This window comes from Microplitis demolitor, chromosome 2 (genome assembly GCF_026212275.2).
Source record: "Microplitis demolitor isolate Queensland-Clemson2020A chromosome 2, iyMicDemo2.1a, whole genome shotgun sequence".
In the NCBI taxonomy this organism is placed as follows: domain Eukaryota; kingdom Metazoa; phylum Arthropoda; class Insecta; order Hymenoptera; family Braconidae; genus Microplitis; species Microplitis demolitor.
Genome location: NC_068546.1, coordinates 24,184,232 through 24,200,748, shown reverse-complemented (window position 1 = coordinate 24,200,748; position 16,517 = coordinate 24,184,232). Strand labels below are relative to the sequence as shown.

At 33.7% G+C, this 16,517-nt stretch overlaps 7 protein-coding genes across 7 annotated transcripts; 6 read left to right on the top strand and 1 right to left on the bottom strand.

The window, feature by feature from the left end:
- The first annotated feature begins 188 nt into the window (after positions 1-188).
- Positions 189-1,953, top strand: LOC103572172 (kelch domain-containing protein 10 homolog). The gene is made up of 3 exons (XM_008550645.2): positions 189-1,045; positions 1,116-1,463; positions 1,543-1,953. The coding sequence occupies exons 1-3, from the start codon at positions 356-358 to the stop codon at positions 1,708-1,710; spliced, it is 1,206 nt and encodes a 401-aa protein (XP_008548867.1). The 5' UTR covers positions 189-355; the 3' UTR covers positions 1,711-1,953.
- Positions 1,954-3,332: 1,379 nt separating this feature from the next.
- On the top strand, positions 3,333-5,025 carry LOC103572171 (kelch domain-containing protein 10 homolog). Its single transcript, XM_008550643.2, has 3 exons — positions 3,333-4,088; positions 4,143-4,493; positions 4,676-5,025. Exons 1-3 carry the CDS (start codon positions 3,450-3,452, stop codon positions 4,850-4,852), a joined length of 1,167 nt encoding a protein of 388 aa, XP_008548865.1. The 5' UTR covers positions 3,333-3,449; the 3' UTR covers positions 4,853-5,025.
- Positions 5,026-5,898: 873 nt separating this feature from the next.
- LOC103572170 (uncharacterized) lies at positions 5,899-6,811 on the top strand. The gene is made up of 3 exons (XM_008550642.3): positions 5,899-6,161; positions 6,229-6,650; positions 6,722-6,811. The coding sequence occupies exons 1-3, from the start codon at positions 5,991-5,993 to the stop codon at positions 6,786-6,788; spliced, it is 660 nt and encodes a 219-aa protein (XP_008548864.1). The 5' UTR covers positions 5,899-5,990; the 3' UTR covers positions 6,789-6,811.
- Positions 6,812-6,934: 123 nt separating this feature from the next.
- On the top strand, positions 6,935-7,631 carry LOC103572169 (uncharacterized). Its single transcript, XM_008550641.3, has one exon. The coding sequence runs from the start codon at positions 6,935-6,937 to the stop codon at positions 7,517-7,519; it is 585 nt and encodes a 194-aa protein (XP_008548863.1). The 3' UTR covers positions 7,520-7,631.
- Positions 7,632-7,724: 93 nt separating this feature from the next.
- Positions 7,725-8,687, top strand: LOC103572164 (uncharacterized). Its single transcript, XM_008550635.3, has 2 exons — positions 7,725-8,436; positions 8,502-8,687. Exons 1-2 carry the CDS (start codon positions 7,931-7,933, stop codon positions 8,560-8,562), a joined length of 567 nt encoding a protein of 188 aa, XP_008548857.1. The 5' UTR covers positions 7,725-7,930; the 3' UTR covers positions 8,563-8,687.
- A 214-nt stretch (positions 8,688-8,901) lies between these two features.
- LOC103572167 (uncharacterized) lies at positions 8,902-16,476 on the bottom strand. The gene is made up of 5 exons (XM_008550637.3): positions 15,722-16,476; positions 15,494-15,645; positions 12,147-12,467; positions 9,305-12,076; positions 8,902-9,189 (listed from the first exon to the last, which is right to left on the bottom strand). Exons 2-5 carry the CDS (start codon positions 15,539-15,541, stop codon positions 9,175-9,177), a joined length of 3,156 nt encoding a protein of 1,051 aa, XP_008548859.1. The 5' UTR covers positions 15,542-15,645; positions 15,722-16,476; the 3' UTR covers positions 8,902-9,174.
- On the top strand, positions 12,988-14,578 carry LOC103572166 (uncharacterized). The gene has a single exon (XM_008550636.2). It carries the CDS (start codon positions 13,447-13,449, stop codon positions 13,945-13,947), a length of 501 nt encoding a protein of 166 aa, XP_008548858.1. The 5' UTR covers positions 12,988-13,446; the 3' UTR covers positions 13,948-14,578.
- Positions 16,477-16,517: the final 41 nt, after the last annotated feature.

Below are 16,517 nucleotides of genomic sequence, written 5' to 3'. Positions count from 1 at the left end.
AAATTAAATTTACTAACAAATTAAAGATTAGTGCAGCAACCTCATTAACGAGACTTTTCCTAGTCAAGATGTCAATTAGCTGCGAGCAAGTTGACATCTCTATGTAAATTTTGTCGTTTTTAAATATTTTATTCTCTAGTTTATCGGTGGATTTATTTTACTGAGGTCGCTGTCATCGAGATATTTATGCGTTTCATATAAAAAATAAAATAAGTTAACCTTTGAACTGATACACTCAAAAATATCAAAAGTTACTTCAAATAAGATTATAATTTGTCAACAAAAATTGCATGAGAATTTTAATTTTATTTATTATTTTAAAAATTCATAAAAAAGTTTTTTAATTATTTTAAAAATGTACGCATTTAAACCACATGTTTTTACTGAACATTCGCCGAATAGTATTGCGAAGCCTGAAGGAAGAATGAAATCAAAAATTCGATGCGATGGTAAAAATTTGTATATTTACAATGGTAAGGATCCAACTGTTGTAGATTACCGAGATCTGTCAGATGATCTTTTATTCGTTGCAACGAAACCTGAATTCCGGGATATCTGGGTGTACAATTTAGCTGGGCAGCAATGGAGATTAATGAGGAATGAAAGTAATTTACCAGATAACAATGATTTAATTTTTGGTACCATTTTTGAATCAAATTATTTAGTTATTTGCACAATACGAGTACCTTTTAATGACGAGCTGTCAAGTCGCAAATGTCGATTACATATTTGCGATTTAATTACCGAAAGTGTACTCGTCCAGGGGACAAGTGGCCAAATTCCATATCCTTCATTCGCACTTAATTTAATTCGCCATGGAAAACATTTTTATACTGTCGGAATCACAAGAGATCTTGAAGAATTTTCTGATGTATATAAACTGAATATGGAAAATGGAGTGTGGGAAGTTGTCTATAGCTGTCGTGGACTTGATTCCAATGAACCGATTGGTAGATCAGGTCATACTTTAGTTTATGGGAACAGTATGATCTATATATTTGGTGGTGCTGGTGATGGTCCTGGACTTGATGCATTTTCTTTTGTCGTAAGCACTTTTATTACGCTGATAAACTTTTTATAAAGATAAATATTTATGTAGAATTTTTTTATATCAGAAAATTTCGGCGTTTGACTTAGAAAACTGCTGCTGGAAAGTAGTAGAGACTCATGGTGATGAGAATTACATACCGCACTACCCAACTGAAAGAGAAGACTTCGGGGTGACGAGTTACACTGACCCAGATTCGGGTGAAATAAATGTGGTAGTATCTGGAGGAACAGTTGATCATAATGATGCCTTCAATGATGTCTGGAGTCTGAATCTCTCAAGTTTAAAATGGACATGTCTTGAGAGATTTGGTACTGTCTTACCTTGTTATGTTGATAGTCATTCAATGACTATTTCTCCTGCTGGAAAATTATTCACATTCGGTGGATATATTTTCAATAATGATATGGAACAAGTATTTATTTCATTTATATACAATTGTTAATTGCCAATGCTATTAATGTTTGAGTAATTAATTCTAATGATTTATTTAGGGAACTTGTTCTTCTTCTTTAAACTCAACTTGGCTCAGAATCCCCAATCTCACAGACATTTGTTGGGAAGCAGTTTTCCATTACTATCCAGACCTGAAATCAATGACTGATGAAGAAATTATTTCCCTCGGCATTCCACCGCAATTACTCAAGTCGCGTATTCATTGATTAAATATTTATAAGTAAATTTAGTGTATTTATTTTTTTATTTATAACACTAGCGCTAAATATTGTAATGGTCATAAATTTATTTTAATTTAAATTAATTATTTCAGTCGACCAATTGCTGATAAATCTTTTAAGAATACAGTACAAATTTTTTTATATTGAAAAATTTTCTCTATAAATATTTGAGATAAACAATTCAATAGTTAAATTATTTTTAAAGTTTACTGTTATTTTTTTATAATAAAAAATGCCACTAAAAAATTTAATGTCTTTTTTTTTATTCTCTAATTATTTATATCACTAATTAAACAGTTTATTTTTAATTTACATTAAAAATGATCTTTTTTTTTTTTAATTGTTATTTCTTTTACGAATACGAAAGCACCCTATTCTAGCCCGACAATAAACGTCTGAAGGACAGGATGATGATAATAAAATGTTACTGAAGATGATAAAAAATATCAGTGCAGTTTTAAAGAACTTCATTTTTGTATAAATTTTCTAAAACATAAAAAAATAATTCATGAAATTATTGAGTTATTTAGTAATGGCAGTAATTGTTTCTTATGAAAAACATATACATTAAAATAATTAATTACGATTATAGAAATTCATGAATTTTTTACTTACGATTTTAAAATTCAGATTAATTAAAAAATTTCAAATTCTACTTCAAAGCTTCAATGGCGAACTGAATTTTTTAAAGTCACTTTCATCCAATAAATCAACATTGTGACAAATAAAAAAATAGTTAACAATAAATAAAAAGAACATTAATATATTTTTAATTATGATATAAATCAATTATGAAATATATTAGACCAGGTTTAAACCCAATTAATTTGTGACAATAAAAAATTAAGTTGCTATTAAAAGTATTAATAACAATTCGAATAGCAGCCGCGATAAATTAATAATTTTAAAAAAATAAAAAGTTACTTGAGGCGAAAATGGTTTCCATACTTTAGATACCGACTTATCAGTAATTATTATAATTGTATTATGTGTCCATTGGTATATATTGTATATAACTTATTTCATAATATAGTTTTAAGTGTAAGCAAAATTGTTAGTTAAAAGTTTACACTCATTGGCGATTAATAATTTAATTATCTGTAATGAAAAATTAATTACCACAAAACTTTGAGGAATATTTAAACTACTTACATTTATTTAAATTAATCATTTTAATTTTTTTTAGTTAATTAATAAAATTTAAAAACGTCTACAACAGTCGGGTCATTACATTTTTTTAAAAAATGGGGGATAATAATTAAAAATGTCCTTAAGGTCTGCAGTAATAGAATTTCCGGATTTCAAATTTATAATTTCATATTTATGGACTAAATCATAAAAATTTTATGAGGAACTTTTTATGCGTTTTTCAAGAAGCAAAAAAAATTGTAATTAAAATCAGTAGATAAATTAATAGAAATCAAATGATAATTTGTTACGGCCCAGCTTTAATTTTAAGAAGAAATAATTTATAAGAAGAAACAGAAATTAATTACTAAATAAACTCTGACTCATACCACAGAGGGCATTACATAGCATATATATATATTTATATTTATATTTATATTCATATTTCGCATGCGCAGTCGCACATGTTTATACGAATTTAAACCAAGCCGTTGTTACTTGATGCTTTTAGCGTGCAAAGTGTAAATAACCTAAGCAGCTTCAAGTTTCTTCTATTTCTATAAAATAAGAAAAATTTATCAACAATTATTTGAACAATGAGTAAATCTAAATTTAATCCATTTAAATTTACTGAATACGTTACTAGAAGTAAAATATTACCAAAATGTCGTACCGAGCCAATACTTTATTGCGATGGGAAAAATTTCTACAGTTTCAAAATCAGTTCTCTTGATTTGATGGTCTTCAGTTTGGAGACACGACAATGGAAGTTTATGAATCAAGGAAACCGTTTATTATTTCCACTGGACAGCATTCTTGCAGCGGCTTTTCATCAAAGAAAATTAATTATTCTAACTTTTCAAAAAACTTTACTTTCTCCAGTTGTGACCAGTAAATTACATGAATTTGATTTGGACACGGAAACTATGCGCGTAGTTCCATTAACTGGAGACATACCAACGCCCATGTTTCCAGTTAATTTTATTTCCCATGAAAATTATTTTTACACAATCGGAGGTTCTAAGGATGGCGAAGACTGTGCTGACGTTTACCGGCTTGACACAACTAATTTGAAATGGGAGTGTGTTTATAAATGTACCGGAAAAGATCCTAATGAGCCGTACTTCAGTGGCCATAATTTGGTATTCGATGGACGACAAATATTTCTTCTTCGTCCAGCCGTTGATCTCCGGACTATATTTATGGGTCGGCCTGTAATCAACGAAAGCTTTACGGTAATTTACATCAATTAGTTTAAATCATTTTTGATGACAAATTATTAATTCTAGAAAATTCCTGCCTTCGATTTGATCAGTCGTAAGTGGAAAAAATTTGACACTTATGGAGATAAAAGACACAAGCCGCGTTTTCCAAAAAAAGAAAGAGACGCATATGCAGTTGCGCAGTATGATGATCCGGCAACTGGTGATACAAGTGTTATCATATCAGGTGGAGAGAAAGATTATTATGTTTACAATGATGTTTGGAAGCTGAATCTCAGGAGTTTTCAATGGACTTGCTTGGAAAAATCAGGAACCATTTTACCAATTCCTGTTGATTATCATTCAATGTGTACCACATCAGAGGGACGGTTGTTTCTCTGCGGTGGATTTCTTGATCAAAATTCGCGATGTGGTGAAGTAATTATCATTTTTATTGCGTTTATTATTATTATTATTTTCCTGTTCAAAAATTCCTATAGAATCCACTCAAAGGGGTCGAAATCTGCATAAAAATCAGTAGACTTGTAATAATTTATGTCTGGTGTTTGACCCGAGTAGATTTATATCATAATATATATTAATATATTTTAATTATTTAGACTTGTACGTCATGTTCTACTGCAGTATACTCTGTCTGGATAACTGTTCCAAAACTTGAATACTTGGCTTGGAAAACTTTGGAACGTCACTTCCCGAGCCTGGCCGCATTGTCACGAAAACAAATTAAATCTCTCGGGATTCCATGGAAATTCTTCTTATCAAAATTTAAAGAATAAGTTTATTGTTAAAGTCTAGAATTTTAAAACCTGATTATGAAAATTCAAAACCTCAAGTATTAATGCTGTTACTTAAGATAATTTTCAGTATTTTATTTATTTAATTTTGTTGTTAATCATAATCTTGTTATTTTTAGAAACTTATCAACTCTATTTGTTATTTAATCATAATATTTTGAAAAAAATATTAACTAATTATTCATCTATCGTAAACTAATAAATATATGTATATATTGTTCACCTTTTGTCTTTTTTAAAGTTTGTAATTTAGTATCAGTAAATAATTTCATAGTTAATTTAAATTATCAATTAATTTTCTAAAATGAAGATTGTTTTCCATAAAATTTTAACCCATTAATTGTTAAGTTTTTAATGAAAATAAAATAAATTACTTCACTCATGATTATTTCCTGGATAAATACAATGAGGATTTTCCTCGTAACATCAAAGAATTTTGTAGTCTTCTGGGCGTAGGTCCTAAGGTAAGACATCTCGCGATGTTGGCTGCCTGGAAAGAAGTATCAGGAATAGGAGTCGACACCCACGTCCACAGAGTCTGCACTGGGTTAAAAACCTACGAACATTCCCGAGGAAACGAGAAAACAATTCGAGTCCTGGTTACCCAGAGACTTATGGCCTGAAATAAATTTTCTGTTCGTTGGTTTTGGGTAAAATGTTTGCTTGGGTCAAAACCCAAAGTGCGATGAATGTTTACTCAACAAATCCTGCCCTTCTGCTATCAAATCTCCAACTAAAAATAAAAAAGTCAAAAAATAAAATTTATGTGTTACAAATAAACGAAAAAATTCGATTTTGAATAAAAAAAAAAGTGTGATTTAAATTATTGAAAAGATCCTTGAATAAAAAGTAGACTGTATTAGTATTCAAGAACTCTAAACTCGAGGCCATTGTACGGGAGTCCGGGGCCAATGTCCGGTCGATAAACTGAAGAGTTTTTCTTGCGGCAGGATAATGCCGAAGGATGTAGCAAAAATACCGGTTCTCGAGGCAGAATAGCCAACTATTACCTCAGTCACTCTCACCCATCAGTGCTTGTTGGTTTAAAGAACAACCTCACAGACTTTACTGCAGGCAGTTCGTTCTCTTGTGACCCGGTGAAAAACTACCAGGAAACATAATGCAGCTAAACTTTTTATTTTTACTCGCTGGTATTCTCGTGTGCCGATCTGCTGATGCACTTCCCGCAAGCTATGATCAGCGTCAAACCGGGGATCTCAACGTCCAGCTCGACTTTAAAGACATCCAGGTCGTTGCGCTCGTGGACACCGATCTTCTGGGGGACTATGTGGTATGCTTCCTTTTATAAACAATAAACAAAAAATAAAAACTTAAATTGACTTATTTTTATTTTACAGGACTATAATTACTCTTATGACTACGCCGACTTCACAATAAAACCGATCTCCAAACCCACGACTTCGGGTTCTACGACTTCAGTCGAGCCTTGGCACACCTGGCCAACTATTCCTACATCTTCAACTACTTCATCACCGCCATTATCATCGTCATCATCTTCTAGTTCTGAATCAGAAGTCATTTCTTCAACACCCACACCACCAGTATCAACATCAACATCAAAAGAATCCTTAGAACCTGAAAAAACAACAAGCGCATCTCAAATAACTTCAACAACTCAATCAACGACAGAAAAAAAAATAAAAAATTATACAGAAATAAATCGACGTGATTCTATTTCCAAAGAATGTCCATCAGGGTACAGCTCAGATGCTAAAGGACGTTGTCGTAAAATAATCCGTAGACGTCTATCATTTTTACCGTAAGTATTATCTTTAATAAAAAAAAAAAAGAAAATAATCTAGTCTTCTAATATTTATTTTTAAAAACCAGACTGATGAAGTTGGCGCCAAAAATCAGCAAAGAAGAAACCAGCAAAGATTTGCGTGTCTCATCATAGACCGAAAAATATGATGACAAGAGAGTAAAAATAAAATTGACCCAGATCCTGAATTTGTTTAAAGTTTTATCGGAGAGCTTTTTTTCTAGCCTGTGATTACTGAGGACCTTGACCTCAACTTGTTTCTCTCTCTTCTTCGTCCACGTATGCATCTCAAAAATAACGGGACTTGTTCTCGATATTCCTCAGTATCTCAGTCGTCTTTGCTCAACGAAGAAGTCATGCAGTTGATAGTGTATTCAGTGTTCTGTATTCTTGCAGTATCAGGATCACCGGCATCTTATGATCAACGTCAAGAAGGCGATCTAAACGTTCACGCAACTTTAAAAAATCTATATTTCTTCATACTGGTACCAAATGTCGAACCACCAAAACCACCGGCTTCCACTTCCGATGACTTAGACTCATTTCCCAGTGTTCTGGAACAATTGTTGGAGTTTAAAAAAAGCAAACCAGGAAATGAAATAAAAGGAAGTGATTATAAAAATACAGATATGGTTTTCCTTGAAGAAGATTTTAAACTTGGACGTGATATCCATAATGACACTACTGAGCAAGAGGATAAAAATAAAAATAAAGAAATTAAAAATGTTGATTCCAATAATGACACTGAGCAAGTGACTGATTACGCAGAGTCTAAATTACTTGGAGATGGTATCGAAAATTGTGGACCTGGAAGATTTCGCGATCGTTTTGGTATTTGTCAGTTTGTTTCTTCATTAAAAAATTAAATTTTGTAACAATAAAATTTTTTTTTTTTACTTAGAATAAGATTATTTTATAATAATAATAATTATTGATGGTTGTAATCGTATTGATAAATAAAAGTAAAAATAAAAAGTGGTAGAGATTGCAATAGTTTATTTTATTTTTATTTAAATGCTTGAGATTACATAAGTAGCCAATACAAGTAAAAATAGAATGTTAAGTAAGAGATTCTTGGGCTTGTTCAAGTTCACGGCAGGTCCTTGAACCTGTGAGGTTTGAGTGCAGCGATCGGAAGTGACCGTAGGTGAGCGAAAGGAATAAAGAAGAAGAACAAGTACAGAGAGTGGGGAACTAGTAAAAAGAACTTCGCTGGATCTTGATCTTCTGTAGTCTTTTGTCAGTTACGCGACAGGCAGGTTCTATAAATCAGCACCATGGTCTTGATCATCAACATGAGAGTCTTCAAAACAGTCTTTACACTTTTACTTACGATAACAAGTTGTGTAAACGCTGGACCAGCCTCATTTTTACGCCTGGAACACAGAACGGACGACGATTCTGCATCACTTCCGGTGGATAATTTGGCTGATGGTTCAACAGCTTCACCGACAAAGGACACTTACGATCAGCGACAAAACGGAACGGAGAACTATCGGATTCATGTTGATGGTTTCTTTGTCGTTGTTGCTCCTGTAGAAGCCATTTTACTTGCTGGTGCAGTTGCTGGCAGTGATAATGATTTATTATCTGGACTTGCTGGAATTGGAGGTAAACCACAAGAATCTAAACCTCAAGATTCAAAACCTGGTGATGATAAACCTGATGATAAGCCTGCGGATGACAAGCCTGCAGAAGATAAACCTGCAGAAGACAAACCTACGGATCACAAACCTGCGGAGAAGACAAAATTTGAAGCTTCGCTAAAAAAATCAGTACCTAGGTAAATTAAATATTTATTTTTATTAATTATTAATTATCATTATTTTTAAATTAATTTTTTTACAGACCTCACATCAAACTCGTCAGCTTCCTGACACCGCTTCTGCGAAGAATTGTCCAGCACTGAATCTTATATTTAATTACTTAAGTATTTTATAAATAATAATTAAAAGTGATACTTATAATTTTTTTTTTTTATTAAAATGATATTTATTTGGTATTAGAATACAGACAAAAGTATTTAGTAGCATATATTCTGCTTTGTATTCGTTATTTTCAATAATATTTATGCTTTTTTGTACGTAAAAAAATTCCTAGAGTCTATATCTGTACAATTACTGGCAGAACATTAAAATTTTTTTTAGTAAACTGCTAGACCCTGAAGTTTTTTTAAAAATTTTTTCGTTAATTCTATAATACAATTTCCCGATTTATCCAAGTCCTGTAATTGTTTTAAATAAAGTCGAATTATGCAAAAATAATAATAATAAAAATAATTTGTTTTTTAAATAAATGCGATTTAAAAAAGAAGACAGCGATTCCTTCAAGGTAATTAAATCGAATACAATAATAAGATTTAAATATTTTGAAAGTGCAAAGGTAAGCGTATATTTTTAAGCGAGATCACTTTAAGCTTAACGTCGATTGTCCAAGGAAATATAGACTAGAATGCTAATTAAAATTGCTCCAGGACGGGAATTAATGAGCTATTTTTTTTGTATAATTGAGCTGTCGTTGTTTAAGAAACTCCATTCTGAAAAAAAAAAAAAATAATAATAATAATCATAAATTATTAAAGTAAGAGACCTAGTACTCGATCAGGGAACCAGGTCTTTATCATAAAAAAAAAAAATGATTTAAAAACTTACTTCAATAGATTTACAATTATCGGGAATATTTTCTTTCATTTCTTGATCCTTATCCTGGAGTATAGACTCATCGGAATTACATTTCTTTACATCGTCGATTTGTTTAATGCCAATGGCAAGTCGTCCCTCTAATTCTAATTTCATATCACGAAGTTCCCGGATGCATGTGTCGTTATCAAGTTGAATGATTCTCAGTACCTTGAGTAGTTTAGTCACGAGATTATCAACATCAATAACTTGATCGACAAGATTTACGGCAGTGCAATAATCGGCTGTTGGCACGGTAACGTCAGTGTGTCTAGTAGCTTCGGATTCGCTTACAGACTCACAGTCATCGTCGTCATCTTCAGCATCCTGTTCTTCGGCTTGACGTCGGTTCAAAATGGCTTGTGAGAGGTTGGTGAGACTAGAGCACTCATCACTTCTGTAAAGTGATGTGACATCGTCAGTGATGGGTTCAGGAACACTTAGAGCTCTTCTTAAAGAGTCGCTACTGGACACCATATTTCTTGAGTAAGTGTCGGGTATTGAGACATCCTCAAGAACGCTTTCCATCATAAGACACGGTTCGGTTTCGAAATCTAACAGATCTGCTGAAGATTCCATACTCAATTCCTTGAACATCTGTTGCTTTGCGTCGGACTTTTTGCTGGTTGGTCGGCTGACAAATGGGTGAGTCGCGGCGTTTCTAATGGCACCGATTACTGCTGATACAAAGGAGTTGTGCTTAGGACTGGGGGTACAATCTTTCAAACTGTACTGCTTTGAACTAACAGGACTTGATTCGCCGCTACTGTTGCTTCTACTGTAAGCCTCATTGTGGTAGACGACGTCTTCCAAATCTTTTTCCGAGATCTTGTAAGACTTTACCAGCTGCTCTACGAGTCCTTCTAACCGCGAGCCAAGTCCAGAAAGAGCAACAGCAGCTCCCGAAACAGCAGCGCCCTGAGTGAGAATCAACTCCCGGCTTTTGCGCTCGACTGCATTTAATTTAAACTCGAGGGTCAAGTTCTCCTGACGTCTCTGCTCACTTAGACGAACAAGATGTTTACATTCATCAGTTTTTGACTCCAATTCTTTGCTTTTAGTAGCGAGGAGTTCTTCTTTTTCTTTCAAATCCGCTTCAACTTCTTTCATGGCTTCAGCAATTGTTGTCTTCTCCAGCTGTAAAAATTCCTGCAGCTCCATTGTCTCAGCCTCGACTTCCTGCTGATGTTGGAACAAAGTCTTCTGAGCAGCCAAACTTTTTTCTAGATCTTGATTCAGCATTCGACAGAGATTTTGAAGATTTGCTATTTCGAGTTGCTGATTTGCGACAACTTGACCCGACTCTTGGAAGTGAGACTCAAGTTCCAGAAGACTGTCACCGCCTTCAGACTGCTCCGAAGCCGGTGTTCCGAGAATCGCGAGGATTCTCCGCGAATTACTTTGCAATTCTTGACGAGTAAACGAATGGTCAGCGCGTTCTTTAGCTAATTGACGTTCAGTTGCTGATAATTTTGATTCTAATTTTTCCTTCTCTTGTTTCATCGCAGCTACTTCCGCAGCAAAACGTTTTGCTTCGTCCAGTGCACTCTTAAGTTCTTCTTGAGACACAACACTGGCTTCAGTCTGACAATCGCGCGTAACACGATCAGGAATTTCAGGTCCATAGTTTTTCGTTGGAAGACCTGCCATAGCTCCCTCAATATCTTGACCCGTCAGACCCGTCTGTACACTCATTTCATGGTAAATTATTATTTTGTCCGAGCCCTTGGACCTAGAAGTTGGAGGTAAGCCCTTGTGATTTAACGCAGACTCACGTGAATTGACTCTTTTTTTTCCTTTATCGGCTCTATTAAGACTCGAATCTCTATTGACTATTTTTTGAACTTCTTCTGGCTTAAAGATTGACATCCGTGATTTGTTTCTCCTCGGGAAGGTTCCATAAGTATCGAGAGCTTTACTCTCAGCACACTTGACCTCGTTTGATTTTTTAGTCTCTTGCACTGATCGCGTGAGAGTTTTACTTATTTTCGAAGTAGTCAGAGGTCTTCTGAACTCCTCCGAAGGTGTTGAGCCAGCGGTACTCCGTCCTCGAGAAGAAGTTGAAGGACATCGTGACAAACTAGTACCGCGACCAACTCCCCTCGCAGCAAGATCTTTATCAATTTCCTTAGCCAGCGCAGAAGTTCCTGACAACGTCAATGTGTCGGGAATCGGACGTGTTCTCGTTCTCGTTCGTGTGCTTGCAGTCGACGTCCAGGACTTAGCAGTTTCCTTAGACTCGACATTACTACGAGCCGCGGACTTGTCTCGAGACTTAGCTCTTTCGCGCGAGACAGTCTGCGGCTTGGAAGGCGTTGCTCGCGGAGTTTGCGAGCGGCTTTTACTCCTAGTAGTGGAAGGAGTTCGATGCGAATCATCTTCAGGCAAAGTAGATCTTCCACGTGAACTCTTAGGTGAGGTTTCAACTTTTATTATTTTTTTTTTACAAGACGTCACGTTGACATTTGCCTGCGGTCGTTTCGGTGTCGTCCATACTACCCGGGCACTAGTGCTACCGGCGACAGAGGAGCTCTCGCTGCCGCCTTCGCTGGTCGCTTCTCCATTACCTCGAGGAATTGTCCGAGACGATCCACTGGCTTCTCCGCTGCTACCAGCACCCGGAGTTAGTCTCAAATCGTCTGGTAGCTGTCCGCAAGGATCTTCATACACTGAGCAGCAGCTCACTAGACTCGAATCGCAGCTGACCTCATCGAGACCATTGCAGCTTCCAGAGTAACCGTTGGTCTATTGAATAAATTACATAAGTAGAAAATAAGTTATTTATATTTAAAATAAAAAAAAAACAGTAAATTACCTGGACAATTTCTGTCGTACAGCCTTCGACTCCACTATCACTGCCATCCTTGTTATCTTTGCTCTCGGCCAATGTCTCTGACACATGAATTACCGTGACATTGCAGTCACTGTTGGCTGTGTCATCCAAGTTATCATCGTTTTGCGCTGAATCTTTTGCGCATGGTGACGCAAGATCCTCAGGCACTCCGGAATCCTGCCGAGTGACGTACAGAGGAGGTACTGGTATAAGTTCTAATTTTTTGACATCATGATCAATGTCCTTCAGTTCGCATTTCTCATTCAGTTCATTATTTATTCTGGCTTCTTTCTCCTCTGTATCCTGCCAACAAAAAAAATAAATTCCAAATTTATTTATGCTTCCACAAAGTATTTGGCAGAGGTAAAATAATTTGAGTCGTCTATTTAAATCAGGAAATTGAGTATGAAAGATTAATTAACAAAGACTATTAACTCTAAAGGTGATAAAATGAAATTATAATTGAATTTTACTTTCAAAATCAAATTACCACGTGCTATTAACGTTTTATCTATACATCTATATCTTATAAACTATCATCACGTCATACTGATATAAACTCGCTTGTCGGGACTTCCCGCTTCTGTCAAAACAGTTAAATCATTATCGCATGATAATTATTATTATATTATGCCTCATTTCTACTTGCTCACTCTCACTTTATTATTATCGTTTCTTATCATCTAATAACGTACTACGTATTATCACTTATACTAAAAAATAAATACATATATAATAAATTCATTGATACTTATTTTTATCATAAATAATAATAATAATATTTACCATTGATAAAAAATATTATTTTAAACTAAAGATATTATAAATTTAAAGGTCATAGTTTAAGTTTAAATTAAAATAATTTTATTGATAATATCAATGATTGACATTAAGATAAATGTTTATGTCAAAAATAGCTTGATATGTGACGCAATAGAAGTCTCTTACTATTATCATATCAAGATGTACTGAGTGATGAAAGTATAAGTGTAATAAAATAAAGTGGGAGATAGTGTAGTTGTAATTTAGCAAACGACATAGACGAGGGAATAACCGAGGATTTGTCAAGCTCATTGGCTAGCAAAAAAAATGATGATAACTTTGTTGAGGGGCCGAGACTTTATATGAACGCGCTGCCGATTATGGAAGCATTGAGGCGTCAACTGAGACACAGGAAACACTTATTTAAAGTCAATAAGTGTCACGAGAAGTACGCGAGCCTCTTAGAAGACCTTCAACACCTCAGGACACTTGGACTCTTAGAGGGATTAAAAATATAAGAATGAATATCAATAAATTATATAAATGTCACAATAATTGTGATGGTGATAATAATAATCATAATATTGATAAAGAGAAACTCAAGGCCAAGAAACCGATAGACGAACCAGCATGTGGTATTTTTAATGGAGATAATCTAATAATTAAAATGAAGGTCAATCATCAGCAATTGGAAATAATTGGCGACGGGTGTCAAGTAACGATTACAAATAATCATGCAAAAGTTAAAATAATTGGTGACGGAGGTGTGATAAAAATACTGGGCGATAATTTTGGTGATCTTGTGTACTATGGAGACGGTGGTAAAATTTTGCTTGGACTGAACAATAATTTTGACAAAGTTGAGTACGTTGGTGATGGTGGTGAGGTGAACAACAAAAAATTAATCAAAGGACTGCCAGCCAAGTTATCATCAGCAACTGGGTATCAGAAAATATCCGGTACTGGTATCAGAACAACGAGAGCATTGACTTCGGTTAAAAAAATTAAAACACCTGACTAAACTTCTCATGGACTAGACTTTCCAAGAAATCTTCATCTGTAAGATCACCAGAAATTTTTTAATTATAAATAAAATAGTCTAATGTAACAATTTATTTATACCGCAATCAGTATTTATAAATAAAAAAATAAAATATCTATTACATAGCCCAGGTTTTTTATTGTATTTAAAGGCACGTAGACTTGTTATGTATGTGTGTATATGTATATATGTATAGATGTTTAAAAGAAAATTAATGAGACATTCTATGTGTAAATATATCCCTTGGCCCCGGGTGGACGACACGCGTTCCACGCGCACTGCATTCTATTGCGGACACTCAAAACTTCCTCAGACAGATGCCATCACCACGTATTTAATGTTGATATATAAATATATGTATATATATGTGGACTTACACACTCGCTATTATTACAGCGTGTAACTTGTAAGAGGGTGTCATACCAAATTCTTGGAGATCTAATAGAGGGGACGATGCCAGATGCACCGGAAATTATCACAGGAGGTCAATCTCAATCTACTAATTCGCTATTTTACTTTCTCCGTCTCTGCTTTACTCAACTTAACATTTACTCCATTTAAATTAAACGACTTAATTATTTATTCATTACTCCAATTGTCCTCAGATGATAATTACACTCGAGTAATTACTTTTATTTATATAAATCTAATTTATTTATGAGTTTAATTTACAAATTTAAAAAAATGCGCGTACTCATTTTACAACTTACTGCGCATTTTTTAATTTTATTTATTTATTGCAAAATTTTTAAATTTCTAACTATCACTCATTATTAATTTCTGTTAATAAAATATATATTTATATATAAATACTGAGAAACTTTTTCATGATAATTTGATATATGAGTCTAAAGTTAGTAGATAATTAAAAATGTTTCGTTCATTTTTCAACAAATAAATTCAAAAACTAAAAACATGCACATGTATAAAATTTAAAAAACCAGAGGTGGAATTTAAAAAAAAAAAAATTATAAATTATTAGACGTCGACTAACTTCAGTATTATAATTTTATAAAATACTAAAAGTAGCAGACAGACAATTTAAAAATTTTTTATAAGCAAGAGGAAATAAAACAAAATTTTTAGATTATGCGGAATATATTTTACAATTGTTCCTGCAATTTTAAAAAATTTATTCAAATAAACAAAATGTATATGGAATAAAAGTAAAAAAATTCATGTTTAGAATTTAAAAATCCGCACATGCATTTTTAAAATTTTTATATTTTTAATTGTTTAATTAGTTTGTAATTTAAAATACTTCTATCTGCAACATTCACACTCATTTTTTCTCCAAGTATTCTATCTATTTATTTATTTAAAAGCAATAAAATATTAAAATGTCTAGTTTCAGTGAATTTTATTTTATACGTAACGTTAAAATCCAACAAAACTGTCTCCTAGTGGATCGATAACTATTATCAGTAACGAAAGCATTGAATTAAAAATTAATTCTCCACTTTGTAAGACTTATTAAATTATTTACCCATTGAATAAATAAGCCAATCAATAATAAATAAACTACCTGGATGATCGGAGGCGATGAGTCCGTGTCCAGATTATTGGAAGACATTGAAGCTCCTGGAGATCCCTTTGGATCCTTGCTCCAGCTCCACCTTGACTGGCATATAGCCGAGCGCACTCACAATTGACAATCTCGTAATTACCTCGTTACCTCTGCGTTGATAAAAAAAATAAATGATAAAATAATAGTACGTGTGAAGACATGAAAAAAATGAAAAAGTAACACTACAATATAACTCGAATCGCTGAACTACTGTATCGTATCGTATCGTGCGTGAAAATAACCGGAGCCAGTGAATTAATAAATGAATAGATTATTTTTCTTGGCTTGTTAGCCGATCTAACAGCTCATGTATTCGTACCCGGTGATGATCAACACTGATACTGTCTGTGAAACTCTATTAAAACACAAGCAAACACCAGCTACACTTATTAACTCATCTAGGCGGTAGGTATTACCAGCTACCAGATACACCAATCAACAGTCCAGTATCCTAACAACAACAACAGCTAGTGCAAGTGTGTAAGTATAGAGTAGACTTAGTGTAGAGTGTAGATGGAGTTTTTAGCAACAGAAACCCTGCAGAAAAAATAACAGATGGACTCTCCAGTGATCGGAAGACCTCTAGCTGAGGTCAAGATGTACTACCAACTGATGATCTAATTTCCTATGGCAATGCAGGGAGAAAGGGTCGAAAAAAACATTGGTAGGGGTGGGAACTTATTTTAAATTGTCTGAGGTCTGGGTAATTAACTGAGTAATTCATTTATTTACAATAATTAGATCTATAATTTTAAATATTTGTTTTATGACTGGAGCAGTTGCAGATTCTGAAAGATTTAGAGAATTTGGTTTGCCAATTATTTGAATTCCGCGCCAATTTAATTGTCTGGGTCAAGACGAAGAAAGGAATTTATTTTCCTTTTATGAACATAAATATTTTTATCACTTTCACTGGTAATTATCAGACTCGTGGAGGTGGTACTGCAATTATTAGATGAATTAAATTGCATGGATGATTTAC

Excerpts from the sequence above, each read along its gene's own strand:
- LOC103572169 (XM_008550641.3), top strand. The coding sequence starts at position 6,935 with ATGCATCTCAAAAATAACGGGACTTGTTCTCGATATTCCTCAGTATCT.
- LOC103572171 (XM_008550643.2), top strand. The coding sequence starts at position 3,450 with ATGAGTAAATCTAAATTTAATCCATTTAAATTTACTGAATACGTTACT. Across the intron at positions 4,089-4,142 it reads TAATCAACGAAAGCTTTACG|AAAATTCCTGCCTTCGATTT; the intron begins GTAATTTACATC and ends TATTAATTCTAG. Across the intron at positions 4,494-4,675 it reads AAAATTCGCGATGTGGTGAA|ACTTGTACGTCATGTTCTAC; the intron begins GTAATTATCATT and ends TTAATTATTTAG.
- LOC103572167 (XM_008550637.3), bottom strand. The coding sequence starts at position 15,541 with ATGTCTTCCAATAATCTGGACACGGACTCATCGCCTCCGATCATCCAG. Across the intron at positions 12,468-15,493 it reads CATCGCCTCCGATCATCCAG|GATACAGAGGAGAAAGAAGC; the intron begins GTAGTTTATTTA and ends TTTTGTTGGCAG. Across the intron at positions 12,077-12,146 it reads GTACGACAGAAATTGTCCAG|ACCAACGGTTACTCTGGAAG; the intron begins GTAATTTACTGT and ends TTTATTCAATAG.
- LOC103572164 (XM_008550635.3), top strand. The coding sequence starts at position 7,931 with ATGGTCTTGATCATCAACATGAGAGTCTTCAAAACAGTCTTTACACTT. Across the intron at positions 8,437-8,501 it reads CTAAAAAAATCAGTACCTAG|ACCTCACATCAAACTCGTCA; the intron begins GTAAATTAAATA and ends ATTTTTTTACAG.
- LOC103572172 (XM_008550645.2), top strand. The coding sequence starts at position 356 with ATGTACGCATTTAAACCACATGTTTTTACTGAACATTCGCCGAATAGT. Across the intron at positions 1,046-1,115 it reads TTGATGCATTTTCTTTTGTC|AAAATTTCGGCGTTTGACTT; the intron begins GTAAGCACTTTT and ends TTTTTATATCAG. Across the intron at positions 1,464-1,542 it reads TCAATAATGATATGGAACAA|GGAACTTGTTCTTCTTCTTT; the intron begins GTATTTATTTCA and ends TGATTTATTTAG.
- LOC103572170 (XM_008550642.3), top strand. The coding sequence starts at position 5,991 with ATGCAGCTAAACTTTTTATTTTTACTCGCTGGTATTCTCGTGTGCCGA. Across the intron at positions 6,162-6,228 it reads ATCTTCTGGGGGACTATGTG|GACTATAATTACTCTTATGA; the intron begins GTATGCTTCCTT and ends TTTATTTTACAG. Across the intron at positions 6,651-6,721 it reads AGACGTCTATCATTTTTACC|ACTGATGAAGTTGGCGCCAA; the intron begins GTAAGTATTATC and ends TTTAAAAACCAG.
- LOC103572166 (XM_008550636.2), top strand. The coding sequence starts at position 13,447 with ATGAATATCAATAAATTATATAAATGTCACAATAATTGTGATGGTGAT.